General features: G+C 45.6%; 1 protein-coding gene across 1 annotated transcript in view; it reads right to left on the minus strand.

Annotated features, from left to right (window-relative positions):
* Positions 1–1,336: 1,336 nt before the first annotated feature.
* GPD1L (glycerol-3-phosphate dehydrogenase 1 like) overlaps positions 1,337–19,143 on the minus strand; it is a 70,329-nt gene continuing 52,522 nt past the window's right edge. The window contains exons 6-8 of the mRNA XM_036891933.2: positions 9,858–10,091; positions 9,468–9,574; positions 1,337–4,208 (exon numbers count right to left, since the gene is read on the minus strand). Coding sequence (XP_036747828.1) covers positions 4,106–4,208; positions 9,468–9,574; positions 9,858–10,091 — 444 coding nt within the window. The 3' untranslated portion in view covers positions 1,337–4,105. The remainder of the gene's footprint in view (positions 4,209–9,467; positions 9,575–9,857; positions 10,092–19,143) is intronic.

Genomic DNA, 19,143 nt, shown 5'->3' on the forward strand with positions numbered 1-19,143 from the left:
AATTGATTACATACAATTAATTCTGGACAAATTTTAGCCTCTATTTTTAAAAAAATTACCTCTCCCTCTTCTCTCTTCTGGAACTCCTACCAGATGTAGGTTGAATCTTCTTATTCTCTACTTACCTTCTAAGTTCTCAAATATTCTTCTCCTTTCCGTTAATATCTTCAGATCTGTTTTCCTGTTTGCTAATTCCATCTCCAGCTCTGTCAAATCTACTTTAATCTGTCCAATGATGTAATTTAAGTTATACTAATTTCCAGATGTTCTCATAGGTTTGTTTTCAATTCTCCTTGGTTGAGTTTTTAGTTTTTTCATAGGAATTTATCCTTAACACTTTCATCCTCCTTTTGTCTTTATTTTTTAAATTACCTTTCAAAGTATCTATCATATTGTTCAATTATTTGAAATGCTGGGTATCTAGTTTTCCTGTTTAGAAAAGTCTGTTGACTTCCACTCATAATTAATTACTTTGTAATTATTTTATACATTTTTAAGTGCATATCCAGGACACCTTATTTATAGGAAGTCTGTACAGCATGGATCCAGAGTGGATTTCCACAGTGATTTTGTGTGTGCTTCTGCCAGTTTTTTACCAGCATTACTGGCTCAAATTCTAATTATTATGCTATTTGCTTGTGGTTTCCTGGATGTAAAAAATGAAACCCAAAATCTCTTTATGGCGCTGGACACATGATTACAAGTTTTTAACAAAGGTATTTTCTCTATCTGGAGCCCAGATTCTTTGTTTGTACCTAGATACGGGTTTCCTTAGCCCATTCCCCTCCACCCCCAACAGTGTAGCCCCCGGAGGGCTTTAGGCTAGCATAAACTTTACAACCCAAGCCCTTAGATAATGGACCACATTCCCACTCCTTCCCCTGAAGCTACAGAGCCACATCATGGCCTTACTGCTCTGGCTGTCCAGCCCGTACTGTTTCAGGCTCCTGGGGATTGCCCTCATATTTCATGAGATCATCTGTCTTGCATATAAAAGGACACTGGTTCTATTTTCCTAGCTTTTCTAGGTATTTGTGGTGGGGTCGGGGGATGGATTCAAGTTCCTTAGTCCACTATATGGACTAATGGGTCCTCTAGACCTAAAAGGCCTTTAATCCTAGTTACGATTATATAAAAATACCAGCAAGAAGGAACACAGACAAATGGAAATAGATGTGTTTGAGAAGCATGATTAGAGATGAAGCCTTTCTTTAAAAAAATTGCCTCTTTATTATTGTTAATGCAATACAAGTCAGGAAAAAAAAAGAGCTGACCTAAATAAATCACTGTTAACTAAGCTGATTTTAAAAAATGATCGGATCAATTGCACAGGTTGGGGGGTTAAATGTTTATTAAAACAAGCTTTTAAATTATATCCACCTACAATCTGTGACCAAGTGCAGTACACAAGTAAGGAAGAGCTCTTAGATTAGAAGCAGTGGAAAAACTAAATATCCCTTGGTACACAGGTACCTCACTACTCCTTGGGCTGATGCTCTGGGGCCATGTGATAATTAAGAGTTAAATAAAAAACCCGATGTAGTTTAGCAGAGGAATTTCAAGATGGATATCTCTTCCCTACTACAGTAGGTTGGGTGATAGCAAGGCAACAGCATACTTCTTACATTCAAAGATGGGCTGAAATAGTATAAATTGAGCTTCTCATCTAGATGTCTCCCTCTCTACTACCCTAACTAGTAGGAAATATGAATTAAAATAAAAGGTGGTTACAAAAATAGATTAACTTGTAGAGTAATAAATATCTACAGTTTGCAGAGCACAAACTTATAAAATTTGCCTTTTTCCACAATGTGCAGAATATTATAAGCATGTTCAAGATACAATCAGCCAACTTCGGAGTGGTAAGCGAGCACTTGTAAAGAAAAAAACTCAAGTACAAAACCCAGAGTAAGAAGCTGAACACAGATGAGAATACACAGAGACAAGATCCTCGTTCCTCACATCTAATTATCCTACCTAAGAGACAACCACAATGGGCTTACAGCTCTTTCTGTATCTTAAAAAGGAACACTCCGTTACCTATGTACAAACATTTAAAAAGATGAATCAATCGTAAGGCAAGCAAAAATCGATTAACTTAACAGTGGCAGTAAAATCAATGAAACTTAAAGCATTTTGTGGGCTTTCATATACTTCTGGGTGTGGGGACTTAAAATGCTCCCCAAAATGTTTTAGACAGAGTTTTTTAAATTCTCACAAAAATCTATTCTACAATTGTTTCAGGTACAGAAGGAAAACAGTCCCAAACTGGAAAATAAAAAAGATCAGACTCTCACAAAGTGGTGGAGAATCCATGAATATATAGGTGACATTCTTATATTCTGTTAACACTTATCAAGTGCTACGTAAGATAACTGTAATGCTATCCTGAAACCAATTTCACTTAAGATACAGTAATTTCCATTCTAATTCTAGAATTAAAAGCACTTATTCAACATAATGTGCGTTTCAGCAAGGCTGATGTCTGCTTGGTTGTAGTTGATAGTTATCACCTTAAAGCTTCATCAGATTCGCGGCAAACCTGAACTGTAAAAGCTCAGAACTAACAAATACCACAGGGTAGTCAGTTATTCATCCTAATCTCCTGCAGTGAATGAAGGGTATACTTGAACTGTCCTAAGGTCACGTCAGCCTAGACCAGCATTCCCCAGAAACTCTGGCAAATCTTTTTGCCAAAAAAACCTCCATAATCTAATGTGTTTGGGACTTGCTGGGTTAAATAAACATGTTCTACTGACCTATCAACATACATTCTACCTTCAAGAGGGATGTACAGACATAGCTTTTCCCAAACTCATTTGACTTTGCCAGGGAACACTCCAGTACACCCCCTGGATCCGAGGACACTCATTTCCTATGGAACATGGTTTGAGGAATGCCAGTCAAGTAGATTTTCTAACGTAGTGGTTCTTGAAGTGTAGTGAGCATCAGAAACATGTGGACAGAATGTTAAAGCATAGAGACCACACACCCCTTTAGAGGGCCGGGGTGGCACCTGGGAAACTGCATTTTTAAGAGACTCCAGGCGAGGCTGATGGAGCAAAGACCACACTTTCAGTGCATCCATCCAATGACCCACACAAACCTCAGTGGCAGGAAGCTCCTAAGCCCCAGGAGAGGCTGCACGTGGCATTTGCCACAACCAATCAGATGCAGGTCAAATCAGCCCAGTGACGCCTGAGAAGTTCCGGGCACCCTGGTAGGGTGGGGAACACTGGACTGAACTCGTGGCTTGGCCCCTACCTGCCAGGTGACCAGGCACGACTGCATCTTAAAAAAGGAATACTAGCAAGTGCCCTCTCAGGGGATCTGTGAGGCTTACAGGAAATGTTTGCACAAAAGGACTGCCTAACAAAAAGCATGACACAAGTGTCATTAATCAGAAAAATGTGTCGGTCACAGCAGGAAAATCCCAGATGAGTTTTCTACCTTCTGCCACTGCTGAGCCTTTATGACAGCACATTCTGGCAGCTAATGTGGAGAAAAGAGGCTAAAAATGCAGAAAACTGCAGCTAGGGGAAGATACCCAAGTGGATTACCTAATTAAAAAGATCTAATTGTTACAAAAAGATCAACCCACAGTTGAAGTAATTAATTGTGCTGGCTTTGAGATAGTGTTTAAAAGTTACAGTATGTTGATCTTTGAACAGGCTGGCTCCCCCACTCTACCATGGTTAATATTAGCTGGTTAAATTTTAACATCAAGAGAATGAGAAAAAAAAATCAAATACATATGAATTAGATGTAAAAATTTTTGCTGACAAAATTCCAATCTTATGAGCTATTACAGTGGGAAACTTTCAAAAATAACCCTTAAAAAGGACCTTTAAATTTTGGTTCATAGAAACATCCACAGAATGAGAAATGACACACACTTAAACATTCACCTATGTGTCTAGTTGTTGCCCAGTACATCTTAGCTAATGACCTTCTTCCTGAAATTCAAAAATGAGCCTGTAAAAATTCATACACATCCATGATGGGATTATAGTGAAGCAAACATCTTGTTGCCAAGTCCCGGTTTCCACCTGAACCCAAAACACTGATCGGAATAGGCAGAACTTTCTCCAAGATGTTGCATGATTCATTTTACATTATGCTCTGGATGGCTCTGGAGACAAGACAGCATCTCTTGAACGGGTTTCCCCTCATAGCAGATCTGATACACTGCAGTAAACAATGGAAACCTGGTTGGAGGAAACGTGAAAAAAGACATGTTGAGGCATCTGGTTTACCACATAGAACAAACGAGTCTTCCTGTCCTAACCCATCACGGATTAGTGCAGTACTTTTGGAAAACAAAGTGACCTCTTTTTACATTCCTTCATTATTTGATCTACAGAGATCCCCCTGCACTGTGGTGCTATCTTAGAGCAGCCTCTGCCTCATTGTTTGGCGCGTACTGTCTACAAACAAGTCACATGGTAATGCTTGTAGGATAATCTGTGGTCAGTTACATGGACTTGTGCCTCAGGCTCTTGGTCATATCTGGAATGAGTCCAGATTTCTGTCACTAGTTTAAAAAACTGGAGAATATATTTTTAATTGCATGGAGGTATTGCTCTCTCTTCTCCAAAAAGGATCATCCAAGGATGAAGAGAAGACAGCCCTCACATCCCATAGGCAGCTCAGGCCTGGAGCGCTCTGGCAAGAATCAGCACGGGGACCCGCAATTAGCAAAGTGCTAATCTCAAATTGGAAGTCGCATTTATTTTGCCTTTTCTTCCAAGATGTGAACACAGGATTGAAATGGATTGAGGGTACAAAGGTGTGTGCTAATAAACCACTACAAGAAAAGATAACATTATCCCAGGGTAGAGCTGGCTCAGCAAGTATTTTTTTATAGTAGGTATCACTAAGGAAATAATGATGTTCATTTCAATCAAGCTTTTATTCACATGCATGCACAAGCATGTGTGCATATGTATGTGTGTGTATACACACACACACACACAGCCCAAAGTGAGCTTGACAAAATCACTGGAGTCTTAAAGGCCATTCTGATAATTATCTAGTTAGAATCCTATACTGACAATTAAAGAAGAGCAAACAGTACTCATAGGTCCTATGTCTTTATGATAGCCTATCAGCATGTGTTAAGGTAGGGAATGTCTTGTTATTTTTTTGAGTCAGGCAGACTATCAAATCAAGTTTGTTTACCTCTGCATCCTTGGGGCCTGCATGGCCAGGGACAAGTGCTCAGTGAGTGTGTGTTGAATGAATTATTGTGAATGGGAGTTAGAGCCTAGATACTTCAGCTCCTTCCTATGTCCTTCCGTGACTTAGTTTTCCTGTTTCTAAGGTGAGAACAACTTGTATGTCCCCAAAGTAAGGTAGCAGGTGATCAGTGGCCACCCAAAGCCATTCCCAACCCCCTTCTATTCTTACCAAAGTTGGAAATAGCCTAATGCTCACTTTCTTGGTCTTTTACCTGAAATAAGACAAGGAAGGAAGTTCTGGCAAGCAAGACATAATATACCTGCTGAGGGCTTCTGGGGAAGATACTCTTCTGCCTGAGAGGCACTAGAAGAAAAATCTGCAACCCCAGACTGCACTTGCCCCCTGCCACTGAGTGCTACTATGAAAGTATGTGATGCCTGGAACTGCTGCAGCCATCTTGAGGTTTTGAGGGAAGGCCAGCAGGATCACTGAGATTCTAATCCAGAGACACTGAACCATCACCAATAATGTCCACATCCAGATTCTTTGCCATGTGTAAGAAACAACCCCACTGTTCAAGACATTTTTAACTGGGTGTTGCTCTTGCAGCCAAAAGCCTTTTTAAGTTCACAAGCAGCATTTCCAAACTGTTTCATGTAGGTGGGATGTTAAGAGATAAGGAGTATGGAGGGGGGCATGTCTGTGAACATGTAACTTGTTTAATCTTCACAACCACCCTATGAAGCAGATAATACTACCTCCCTTCTATAGATGAGGAAACTGAGGCAGTTTCTGACTCTGGAGCCAACATTCAACCAGTAGGCTATACTACCCAACTAAATGCTCTTCTCTATAATATAAAATGTGGCATCACTTTGGGGGACTCTCTAAATAAGGTTAGAGGTGAAAGGAGGACATAAGATAATAATTCATGGACAAATACTGACATAAACCAGTCAATGAGCCATCTCACTAATGGATACAGAAGACCTAAAGATGTGTGGAGCTTCAATGAGGTGCAGGAACGCACAGCATCATGAACAAGGTCCCTGCCCTCAAGCAGCTTACAGTATTACCATGGGCCAAACTGTGCCCCCCGCTCCCAAGTTATCCAAAGTCCTAATCCCCAGTACCTCAGAATGTGACAGTATTTGGAGACAAGGCCATTAGGAAGATAGTTAAGTTATAAAGGGTTTGTTAGGATGGAGCCTAAACCAACATGGCTGGCGTCCTTATAAGGAAAGGAGATGAGGGCTCAGACAAGTGCAGAGCGATGGTCATGTGAAGACACAGGGAGAAGACCACCTCTCCAGGCAAAGGCAACCCTGTCTGCACCTCGATCTGAGATTTCTGGCCCCCGGAACTGTGAGGAATACACTTCTCTTGCATACGCCACTCAGTGTGTGGTATTTCGTTACGACAGCCCTAATCAACTAATACAGACACCTTACGCTCACATCTGCTCATTAAGAGGCATGTACACAGACAGTCAATAAAGCAAATTTTATAACAGCGGAAACACCCAGCAACCTTCCTATCTATCCAGAGACTGGTCAAACAAATGGTGGTTCTCCCACCCAGCAGAATGGTTTGCAGCCTTGAATGAGACCTCCAGGTGCACATGGGACATGACCTTCAAACCATGTCTTTAAGTGAAGAAAAGCAAGGGGCAGATTAGCTGTTAGAGAAATGAAGGGAAATGGGGAGCAGGAAAACTCAGAAAGCTGCCTGTGTCTAAGGTGGGCATCAAGACTCACTTTTCACTGTGTGCCTTCTTAGGAGATTTGAATTTTCCATTTTCCCAATATCAAGTGCTCTTCCCTCTGAATTTGAAGAATAAAAGTAAAATGGTATGCTTCGGTAATAAATCCACAGCACACGGCGGTGATGCCGTCTGAGACAGAGGTCAGCCCTGTGGCCTGTTTTGGTCTGGCCTATAAGCTAAGAATGACTTCTATGTTCTTGAAGGGCTGTAGAGAAGAAAAGAGGAATATATGACAAAGCCTTCTCTCTGTGTGGCCTGTGAAGACTACATGTGTACTCTGTGGCTCTTTGCGGAGAAGTGTGCTGCTGCTGGTGTAAGTATGCTGGGCGCAGGGAAAGTTATGTGAGTGTGAAGGACATGGTGGAAGGTCCTCTGATGACAGGCCCGGGCTGTTCTTAGGGTGATGAGGGATGAGAAGCATGGGGAGGATGGCCAGGCAGGCCAGAGAGCAGGGCACAGGTGCACACAGAGCTCTGAGAAGGTGTCTGGGTCTTCTCAGCGAGGTCTGTTTCAACTAAAGAAAGTGTTGTAGGGGTACAAGGACATCCTGTTAGAAAGTTAAGCTGGCACTGGACTGAGAGGGGGCCCCCTCTGCAGACCCCCTGCTGTGAGCACAGGAGGACTGGGAATGAGAACACTCAGGGTGGAAGGGGCCCGTGATCAGTTTGATTCTGTGGACAAAGAAACAGCTAAAAACATGACCTATCTAAGACCACATGGCTAGTAAGCCACATGGTGGCCTTAAATGCTGCCCTCCTGCTTGCTGCTCTTCCTGTAGCAATGGAGAAGAGAAGGGAGGGGAAATAGAAATAGAGGCACCCCAGGGTAGTGATGGCTGGAACAAACAAGAAAATAATCAAGGTAGGAGATAGTGCAAGGGAGAATGGCAGAGCTCGCTCTGCCTGGGCAGCCCCAGGAAGCAGGAACGGGGGGAGGATAGGCCCAGGGCACTCCATGCTCCCACCTAGGAGGAGGGTGGTGTCCCCTCCAACCCGGAGGGACCTCATGAAGCACAGGCGCTGCCTGTTCAATTTCAAATCAGAGGAAAACGTGGGACGTGACAGAGGAGAGGCATCTGCTCAGTCTGTTCCACCTGTTTGGTTAACGTTTGCTCTTACAACTGGTTAGGTACTGACCCCAGGAAGCCAGTTTCAGTCCTCATCCTCCAAGGGTTCAGTGACAAATATGGACTAACACTCAGCCATCTCATCAGTTCACAGAATCCCATCAAAGGCACGCCACAGCAGCACACAGATGCCACTTCAAAACTGTGACTAGTGGATACCATTACCAGACACACAGGTGTTTTTCTAAAGGCTCTTAAAAGTTCCCGATAAATACTTAATGGTCATTAAAATAGTCCAGCCACACTCGAGTACATCACTGTCTGCTGTTATGTATGTAAGGAAAACCATGCATGTCAGCAGTGTTTTCCTTTTAGTAATGATTTGAAGGTAATTCTCTTCCTCTGGAGGCCCAGAGACTTCTGGCTCTGCCTGGCTGGTTTTGAAAGCCATATCAGAAAAACAAAATGCAAATTAAAGAAGGAAGACAAATGCCTGTCCTCTCTACTTTTCAGTGTTCAACAGGGAATTCTACGGCTGATCAGCTTGTACTAGGTAAAAAGAGGAGGAGAGCTGGGTGCAGGGAGAGGTAAAGATAAGTGGTTGGAACCAGCAGACACCAGGACGGACCTCAAGACATGACCAGAGACACAGCCACTGGCAGATGCTGTCCATACCCACCTGCCACCTCCGGGGAAGGGACAAGCTCTGGGTCAGCCACATTGAGAGCATTGCATCAGCACAGTAGCACAGCTCCCTTCTCTCCCAGGCAACCAAACCTCTCCAGGAGACTATTGTGAAAGAGCTTCAGATGCACAGACTATGTGGCACAAGGATTTATTAGACGGTGTGGTTAGGAAGCCTCAGCACATCAGCAAGATAACAAGCTGTGGGGCAGGCAGGGCCAGGGAGCATCTCAGAAAGACCTAAGCAGCCTGGGAGGGCATGCAGGCTACATGCATCCACCCACCCACAGGACAGAGCCTGCAAGGCTGCCTACCAAATGCTTTGGCAGGTCACTTCTAGCAGCAGAGCTCTGGGGTCTCTGGGGTCACCTGTCTTCTTTTCTGGCCTATCTGACATTTTACTAAGACTGTATCTTTTTACAAAGACAACAAAGAAAACTTTTTAAAAATTAGAATGTCTGACATGTAGCTCTTACCAAACACCCTGCAGGACAAACCAGAAAGAACCTCAAACATCATACTTTGTGATATGCTTTGTAGAACTGGGCTCTTCTCCCTGAGCTGAGCCTGGTTTTATGTAAACACCTGCTTTCAGGGAAGGTAGATGTTTCCTGCCACAGATGTTCATGTCACACATAGGATGGAACTAACCCAGCCAAGTTCCGAGCACCTGCATCAACATTGTGCTCACGGGCACTGACCAGGCTGGTGGCCGTGAGGGACGTGGGATGACGACATTTCTCTGCTCTCATGGACAATGGGGAGACTTACCTGTGGACCAGCTCCTTCTGTTTGAGGATGCGGTAGACTTCAGCAGAAGTCTGAGGCCCTTGGAGCTTCTGCCCATTCAGCATCTCCTTCTCCAATTCTTCAATGGTCTTAAAAACAAAGGATGAGGAAAATCTACTGTAAGGACTAAAGAATCATTTATTTCAAGAGGAAAGTCTGGGAGGGGAGCTGCAATCCTCTACTGCAAGCCACAGAAAGATGAAGACAATAGCAAGTGAAGGAGGTAAGACTTGAGTCCTTTTAGGTGGAAGCAGACAGGTGTAACTCCAGCATCAACAAATGCTAACCTCCATCTCTGCTGGGTGTGGCTCCCCCCAGCCCAGGCATCTCAAGCGAGGAAGGAGGGCTGTGGGGAGGACAGGCCCAGATTACCTTTCCCGTCCTGGCAAACGCCTCGGCCACCCTGCGGTTGCGGCCCCCGTAGCAGGTGGTGATCAGGTCGGCCACGCCGCAGCTCTCCAGGAAGGTGGCTGTGGACACCTTGCCCTTGCAGAAGATCCTGGCGAAGGCGATCATCTCCATGAGCCCCAGGCGGATGACAGCAGCCTTGGTGTTGTCTCCGCTGCAGAGGCCATCACAGAAGCCGGCTCCCACCCCTACAATGTTCTGCCAAGGAGACAAGGAAGCCCAGGGAGGCATCACACACGTGCTGCAGAAGAGGATGCACGGGAAGGTGGGGAGAGATGGCAGACCACCAGTTCCTGCACAACCCCAGGTTCTGCTCTTGTACGTGAGCGGGAGAGACAAAAGAGGGACCCAGCTTCTGTATTCCCGTGTACAGGACAAAGAGCCCAGATCCAGGGTCTGTAAGAGGCAGCAACTTAGGAGCATGAGCCAGAGAATCAAAATGTTGGTAGTAGTCTCTGGTTAAATACTGTTTGGACAAACTACCATTTCTTTTTTCAATCAAATGCTTTATTTAACTGTAACATTCATACAGAAAAATACTTATGCTGTAAGTGTATGGCTTGGTGAATTTTCATAAGCCAAACACATGCCGGTAATCAGCACCCTGATCGAGAGCCAGAACATAACCAGTGCCCCCCAGTGCACCCCCACACCCCACCCTGTCACCCCTCTCCAAAGGTAACCACTTTCCTGACTCCCAACAACACAGATGTCCTTTACCAGTCTTTCAACTTTATATGAATATGCTCAGACAATACATTGTCTTATGTGTCTGTCTTCTGTCTCAGTCCAGCATCCTGTTGGTGAGATTCAGCCATATTTTTACATATAGCATATTTATTTTCATTGCTGTGCTGTATCCCATTGTGTGAACACAGTGCAATTAATTTAGCTCTTCTTCTGTTGACTGGCTTGGGGCAGTTTCCAGGCTGGGGCCATTACAAACGGTGCTGCTCTGGGCAGCCTGGTGTATATCCCTGGATGGTGACACCACCCAGGCAGGCATTTCTGTTGAGTGTGAGCCCAGGAGTACGACTGCTGGGTCATTATGTCTGCATATGCTGCTTGAGTTTCAGTCTTCCGTTTCATTTAATAACCCCTAAACAAGCATGTATGGAGCACTGGCTCTTTGCATGGCACTCTGCTAGACACAAAACAGACGAGACACAGATCTTAGTCCTCAGAAGCTGATGATCTAGCTCAGGGCTCAGCAAACCAAGGGCTGACTGCCTGTTTTTGTAAATGATGTTGCATAGGAAACCAGGCACCCCTCCTCATTTACATAATGCCTACTGTTGCCTTTATGTTGTTAGGAGCGGAACTGCGTAGATGCTACAGAGACCTTACAGTCCACAAAGCCCACAGCATTTTTTATCTGGCCCTTACAGAAAAGGTTTGCCAACCCCTGACCTAATTGGAACATAAAATGTGTGCACAAAAAACTACAAGGCTTGGCAGAAAGTGACATTCAGAAAGAGGTACTAAATATCTGATTTTCATTTCCACCCATGTGTACTGAGCATACACTGTGGGGAAGTCCTATGCTGGGCCCTGGGAGAGGAGGGGCTGAGGGTGCCTCCAGGAGGAGCTGCACAGACTGAATTAGACACAGAGCTTATCCTCAGGGAGCTAATAGAGTTCGGAAAAGAGAGACAACAAAGCACATCAAGAGAGAAGGATGAGTGTGTGCTGAGATGTGAAGCCACAACCTTCATTTCAAAGCAGGGAAGGCTGCATGGAGGTAGTGGCACTTGGGCCAGGCTTTAAATCTATGTAAAACCAGACAACCACAGTAATGTCTGCCTAGAAGCACGGGTGACACCCACTTGGGACTTGCATCAAGCCCTTTCCACTTCACCTGCTCCTTCACCAAGGATGCTCGATGAGAGGAAAAAGGCAAGTATTCTGCCTCGGTCTGACCACACTAGCATTTTCCCATAATACCTGGTGACTCTCTATGGATTTGTGCCTTGAGGGATCTCAAAATATGAAGCTAGCTGGTAACAAATGGGAAATAAGTTAAAATAAGTGCATTATTTTCCTCCAAAAAATATTTTTTTTTATTAATGAAAGAATATTCCTTAAAACATCAGACCTATAAAAGCCAGGGATGAGATGAAGAACAATGAACTGGGGAGGAACACTGTCTTCTCTGGTTGATGTGCAGTTTTTGATAAAGTACATCAAACCCAGCACTGATGTGGCCAGGCTTACCCTGAGGAAGAGATCCAGGGTTTAACTACAGATAAGACTCACCAGGCACCAGAAGCCACAAAGCCATGTCAGATTAAAAACAATCTGGTGAGCCTTCCTGAAGCTTCTGTGCCCTTCCAGTAGCCCAGTAAAAAATAACCCTCTCTTCCTAGCTCCCAGGGTGGCAGCAGCATGCAGAGCACTAGAATGAGGGCTCAGAATGCAAGGGGCCCTGAATGTGTCTTCCTCTCTTTCTCAGGAATTAACGTTGGAGCGTACTTTGGGGACTGGCCGTTCCTCTCGTGGCTATGGACACAAAAAGGAAAGATGAAAAGATGATTTAAAAATGATCAGGAAGTAGGCATGAATGCGTGCAGGTTTTAGACAAACTCACGCTACTTCTGTGCTCTGGACAGCGTCTCGGAGGGCGCATGAGCTCTAACAGCGGAGAGTGACATTCAGAAAGAGGTACCAAATATTTGATTTGTCAAATATTTAGACAAGAGGTTCCAAGTTGATCTCTCCCCTGGGAGGGCTGGACTCCATTTAGATCCTGGATCCTACAGCTGCAGGTGGAGCTGAGGAGGAAGTAGGTCTTCTGAATGCACAACCTGTCCAGGGAGTGATTTCATAAGGTGCTAACTTCTGCCTGGACCTGTAAAAAGCTTCTCTCACTCCCCTGCCCCCACAGTGCAAACTGTAGTTTCATCAGCATCCTGATAGCCACCACCCACCCCTACTACCTGCTGTCCAGCACGGTGCCGGAGAAAGCAAGCAATTTCTGGCTTGGCACACTGAGTGTCTGCCAGCATCCTGTGAAGGGGAGGGGAGAGGTGGTGTAAACACAGCCTGGAGAACTGCAGAAGGGCCAAGCAGGATCCGCTTTGTAGCTCTGCTCTGGAGGGGATGAGGTGGAACCCCTGGACCTTTCCAAGGGGGTACTGGGCAGAGACTGGGAGCCTGGGGCTACAAAAATACCCAGGGCTGGGTCCAGACAGATCCAGGCACCCCTCCTGGACTCAGCCAGCCTAAGGAAGCCATGGGAAACGAGGGGGCACATGCCCTGACATCCAGAGGGCCTCTGGTTCTCACTCTGCCTCATCACAGTATGACTGTGTGACAATCATTCTGCCTCTCTGGGCCTTCTTGGCTTCTGGTGTGAGACTCAGGGTTTGGACAAGGTTAAAAGACCCTTCTGGTGGTGGCATGCCTCCAGGGAAGCTGGTGCAGTTGTAGGTGCCCAGAGGCCGCAGACAGGGAGACACCTGGGGACATGCAGGGACACTGACCACAGATTTAGAGCCAGCCAAATGTTTGTGTTGAGTTTTCCATGGCAATGTGCCAAGGCGTAGGCTCCAAGTGCTGAAATGGCTCTCTGATGCCTCCTAGACTGTGGCCACATCCCCCCTTCACCACATGACCCATCCCAGGGGTTACGTGAAAAACCAACCCCAGTAGATGTCTATGGACTGAATGAGACACAGGAGACTTCCTTTCAACAAGGGGCTCCCATCACAGGACAGGGATTATTTAGGAAGAACCTCCAGTGAGCCACACCAGGCCCCCTGCACACACTGTTTCATTTGGATTCACATGACAACCCCAGCACACGTGTGCCTGGGGGGTCCGAACAAGCCCTCACCCAGAAGATGCTGCTTTGTCATGTGGACTCATTTGAGCTGAAGGCAACAGAGGAGACTCCACAGGTTCAAGAGAAACATTTGCCCCTCCCTTAGCTACCTAGAAGAATCTGACTTGAGGATCTTACCACAATGAAAGTTTGTACTAGAGATACATTTTTCTGAGTGCCCCATCTGTGTGGCAGGGCAAACATGCACTTCCCAAACATCTCTGCTTATTGCTCCATACACTGCCTGCCTCCCCTTGGAAGCCCAGCCCCTTTCTAGTCCCTGCCTCAGGACGGGTGGCATACAGACGTCATTTTACTTTTCTGTCTTTGAACCTCTCATGTGTGTGGGGCTCCCAACCACACAAAATGAATTTGATTTTCTCCTGTTAATCTGTCTCATGTCAATTTGATTCTTAGATCAGAGAAAAGAACTTTGAAGGGCAGAGGAAAAGTTTTCTTCCCCAACAGTGCCCTGTGGGCTGGCTCAGAGGTTCAGTGGCTTACCAGGCACTGAGTGTGCAGGCAGGATGTGCTCCCAGGGCCTGGCTCCACTGGCCTGCTCTGTCCCTGTGCCTTGTCCCCTGTTGTCCCTTTGCCTGGCTGCTCCCACCTCTCAGAGACCCTGGCAAAGAGGTCAGGGCATGCAGAGGGCAACTACATGTCAGAGGGGAGCTCCTGGCTTACAGGGGGCCTTGGGAGGTAAAAGGGAAGGCTAACAAGGAGAAAAGGTTTATGGGGAGAAATAAGAAAAGTAACAGTTAACCTTACAGAACTCTTATCAGTGCTTTACATGTTCTTAACTCATTTAACCTCCACTACATCCCTCCACGCCAGGCCCTCTTACGATGCACAGTGAGAGGTGAGGTGACTCGGGCACGGTGTGAGCTTGCAGAGGGCGAGGTCACAGTCTGGACCTGCGGGGGGCTGGGTTTCAAACCTAGGCAGCCAAGCTCCCAACTTCTCTCCAGGGAGCAGATCACACTGTATGCTCATGAATGGGTGAAAGGCACAGAGGGACCACCTCAGAATCAAAATAAACTTTCTAATAGGAAAAGCTGGCTCCATCCAATTGAAAAGACTTAGAGGCCAAGGAGTGAACTCTCTGTCAATGGAAACATCCAAGCAGGAGCTGTACGGACAAGCCCTGAGCTCCAGGGCAGCGCTTCTGACCTTTCTTGTCACTACTCTCCAAGAAAGGCACATCAGGGAGCCCATGGCTTGGGGACTCCAGGCCCTCTTGGCCCCTCTGTGACCCACTCACTGGAGGGTAGAGAGGTCAGGACCACCTCAGTCTCCGCTGGACACTAACCTCCCCACAGGGGAAGCAGGACAAACTCCTCCCTTCTAGGACCTGGCCCCATCCAGTGTAATTGCCTCATGATGGACCTTGAAATCCTCACTCCCTCCCTCAACCTCTTACCACTGTCAGAAGAAAAGTACACACACTGAGCCAGTCAGACTATGTTTGACTAGCATTGGAGCAGATGTCCTCCGAGATCACTCAGCTGTGAAAGTTGTCATTATCCACTTTGCATTTAAATCTGCTTTAAACTATTCTGGAACTAAAAATACCATGATTTTCAGAAGACAGATGTGCTTAAGCCCTTCCCCATCTCCTGGGCTACAGCTGTCCTCTGAGGCTGTCACCCACCCTACAGGGCTCTCTCTGTAATTCTGAATCGGAGTGGGCTGGTGGGACTCAATCCCTTCTAATCCCAGCCTCCCACAAGCTTAGAAAACTGGAGAAGCAGCCCGGCTCCCTGCAGGTTATATGCATCCTCTCAACACCCAGGAAGAATGGCTCCACTGAACCCAAGTCAGTTTTCACAGTCTTGTACAAGGCCAGCTCCTTGTGCATTTGACCCAGGAGGAAAGTCTGCAGAGTGCAGGCTTACTGCAGGGGAGGTACCACAGATGGTTTGCAGGTTGGGTCCCACAGCAGGCCGCTGGCTAACATGTTAAGGAGGGCTGAGGTCAAGTCCACACTTGGCTGACCCGGCTGGGCACCTGATAAGAAGCTGCCTTAGCTAGAGCAGCACTGCCCAGTAGGAGTTTCCGCAGTGATGTAAATGTTTTACATCTGCTCATCCAATAGCCACTGAGACTCACTCAAGACTCATAGGCTACTGAGTCTGAAATGGGGCTACTGTGACTCAGAAATGAAATTTCAATTTTTTTAACTTATAATTATTGTGAATGCAATGCAAATTGTCACATGTGACTAGGAGGATCTAGCAGTGGCCCTGACTAGAGTCTAGGCACAAAGCTGTGCATGACAGCAGGGTCTGTCACAGCCAAATCGGTGGAGGAGGCTGACATGCCCAGCATCAGGCATGGTGATCTTCTCTGCAGAACAGCCCCACAAAGGATCATCATGCATGTGGGGCACAGGATATGGGTTTATTGCCCAGGCTACTCTCCTCTTCCTCTGGAGCCATACAGTCCCTGTCATGTAAGTATATGGCTACCCAGAAAAAAATCCAACAATTTCCCAATCTCCCTTGCAGCTAGGGATAGTCACACAATTAAGAACTGCCTATTGAGATGAAGCCAAAGTATTATATTGTGACTTCCCAGAACCTGCCTTAAAAGATTGTCTCTCCTTCCCTCCCTTCCTTCCTTTTCTTCTTCTTTTTTTTTTTTTTTACCTTGCTACCTGGCAGATGTGATGGTTGGAGCTCTGGCCACCATATGGGAACATGAGGACAAGGGCCCTACCCTTATGAGCTGGAAGGAGGCTGGGTCCCTGAGAATTCTGTGGAATGGAATTGTCATACGGATTCAGGATTTTTCACTTAAGGAAAAAAATCAACTTCTACCTTGTTTAGCCACTGTTATTTTGGGTCTCTGTTACTGAAACTTAACCCTGATAAAGCATCAACTAAAAATGATAGCATAAGTTGAGCTGTACACTTAGGATTTTTGTACTTGAAATGCCCCTTAAAAATGATATTGAAAATTTATATTGAAAAATATACCCCCTGTGAAAGAAGGCAGACACAGAAGAGTACATAGGATGCAACTGTATTACGAAATTTTAGAAAATGCAAATTACAGTGTACAAAAGCAGAAGAGTGGCTGCTCATCTGGAGGGCAGATGGCTGCAATGGGACAAAAGGAATTGTTTGGGGAAGATGGAAATGTTCTCTGTGTGGTGGTGGTGATTTGCAGGGTGTATGTACACAATTCCTAAAATCCATTACTGTATTATATACTTTAAAAGGATACAGTTTAATGTCCATGATTATGCTTAAATAAAGTAGACATAAGAAAAGAATATTCCCCTACTGATGAAAAGATTAATATTGTTAAGAGGAGAAGGACATTCTGAAGGCAGCAACATGCACTGGTATAAAATGATTTTGCATAATTTCTTTGAATTTCCTTTTTCTTTTTATCCTTGTACTGAGTTGGGGTTTGTTTGTTTGTTCTTGGGTTTTCTTTGTGACTCAAATGCCCTGATGTTTTTGAGCACAAAAAAAGATAGCACCTAGTAAACATAATGTTCCTCATGTAATTGTAGATTAATGATACCAAAAAAAAAAGATAGTGTACGTTTTTTCATTTGCTAGTATGGAGACTGCTAAACTATTTGAACAGTAGGACCCAGTTTTTGTTTTAAAAAGGGCACACACACATACATACAACTTGCTAAAAAACACTAGGAGGATATACAAAAAAGTATTAAAGAGTAGTTTTCTCAGTATGTAGGGATTATCAGTGATTTTCACTTTCTTCTTTACATGTTTCTGTTGCATGAAACACAATGAATGTGCACTACTTTTATAATCAGGAAAAAATAAACAATTATGTAACAAAAGGGGCATAGGTCCATCTGTCCTTCATTTAGCAGGCTCTGACAAGAGAAGTTCCATTCTGTTCAACTGCCTGGACACCAAGAGAGAAGTCAGATTGTACATAGCAACCAAAGAACACCAGTCTAAGATCCTTGAAACCTGTACTCACACTCCCAGTGTGCCAATATTTGTCATGTTTGAGTCATTTACTCTCCTTGGAGCTCTACCTCCTTATGTGTACGATAGAATGGTTAGACTCAGTCACTACTGAAGTGGCTGTTTCTCAGTTTTCAAAAATCCCAGCTCTGATGCACACCGACAGGAATGATGGCACCTGGTCTGGTTTCAAAGGATAGCCAGGGGGAGGACGGCAAATGCTCCTCAACCCCCGTGGGTCTCCACCCCCCATGAACCACTCTTTGTCATGGTAACAGGCACAGATCCTCTTACAGGCTTCCAGCGGACAAAAATGAAAAGCCCTTCCACGTTCAGACACAAGACCAGCATGGGGTCCCATTAGCAGAAGCCTTCCCAGAGCCTTCCATCTAGAATCTTTCTCCTCCCCAAGCACCCTTTGTGTTGGGCAGGATCTCACAGCTTCTCCATCTACCACAAAAAATATCCTGCCACTTAAAAACAGCTTTGGAGCACCCCAGACTGGTGCTGAGCGATTAGGCATTCATGATGGCCCTGCTGTCGGGTGGCCATTAGTTTAATGAAGGACTATTAAAAACATATAAAAATCTAAACCAACAAAAATAAACAAAGCAGCCAAAGCCAGTGTCTTACATATGTAAGAGGGCCTGCACACAACGTGAAGAATGCCCCACACAAGCATTTAGAAAGACTGACATGTGCTGCCTGGCAGCCCAAGTCTTTAACTGGCTTTAATTTTTAAAATTCTCATTGTATAGGTGAAGCAGGGCAGGAACAAGGGACAAGCATGTTGACTGACTTTTCCTGCCTGTGATGAACACTGCAGAGTTACATCAACAGTATAGTAAGAACAGGAGGGACTCTGTCTTAAAGCTAAGATTCCACTTTAAAAACCAGGGAGTTAGGAGGTGAGATTCCTAACATATTTGATGCTAACTGAAGGGCCCCCATTCGTAAGATGGCAAACTTCCTGCTTCTCTTCCGGGTCTTCAGTTCCCGCCGGCGCCACACGAGGCCCAATCACCTCTCGCCCCGCCCCCAATCCCAGCACCTGGCCAATAGCCACCAGTCCCGTTGAAGTGACTCCTCAATCAGCTTATGTCCCTCCCTATATAACCTAGTACTTTTCCCCAATAAAGTGGAACTTTCCAGGGAATTGCTGCTGTGTGTCGCTCCTTCCTTTCATTTTGGTGCCGAAACCCGGGAGACGGGACACCCCAACTGGGCCCCGTCTTCCCCTGACACCAGCGGCAGCTTGCCCTCGTCCTCTTTTTTCGGCGCTGGCTCCTCACACTCACCACTCCTCTTTGGCCTTTGGGTAAGTTTTCCCCCAGAGCGGGCCACTCTTCCCCGAGCTATCACAGTGCCATTGACCGTGATCGTCCGGCAAGGCCCTGACGCTCGGGGACGAGGAGGGAACTCTCCCCGCCTCAGGCCTTCACGGCTGCGGCGGACCCTCAGGCCCCTCCTCCAA

This window comes from Manis pentadactyla, chromosome 14 (assembly GCF_030020395.1).
Source record: "Manis pentadactyla isolate mManPen7 chromosome 14, mManPen7.hap1, whole genome shotgun sequence".
Classification (NCBI taxonomy): domain Eukaryota; kingdom Metazoa; phylum Chordata; class Mammalia; order Pholidota; family Manidae; genus Manis; species Manis pentadactyla.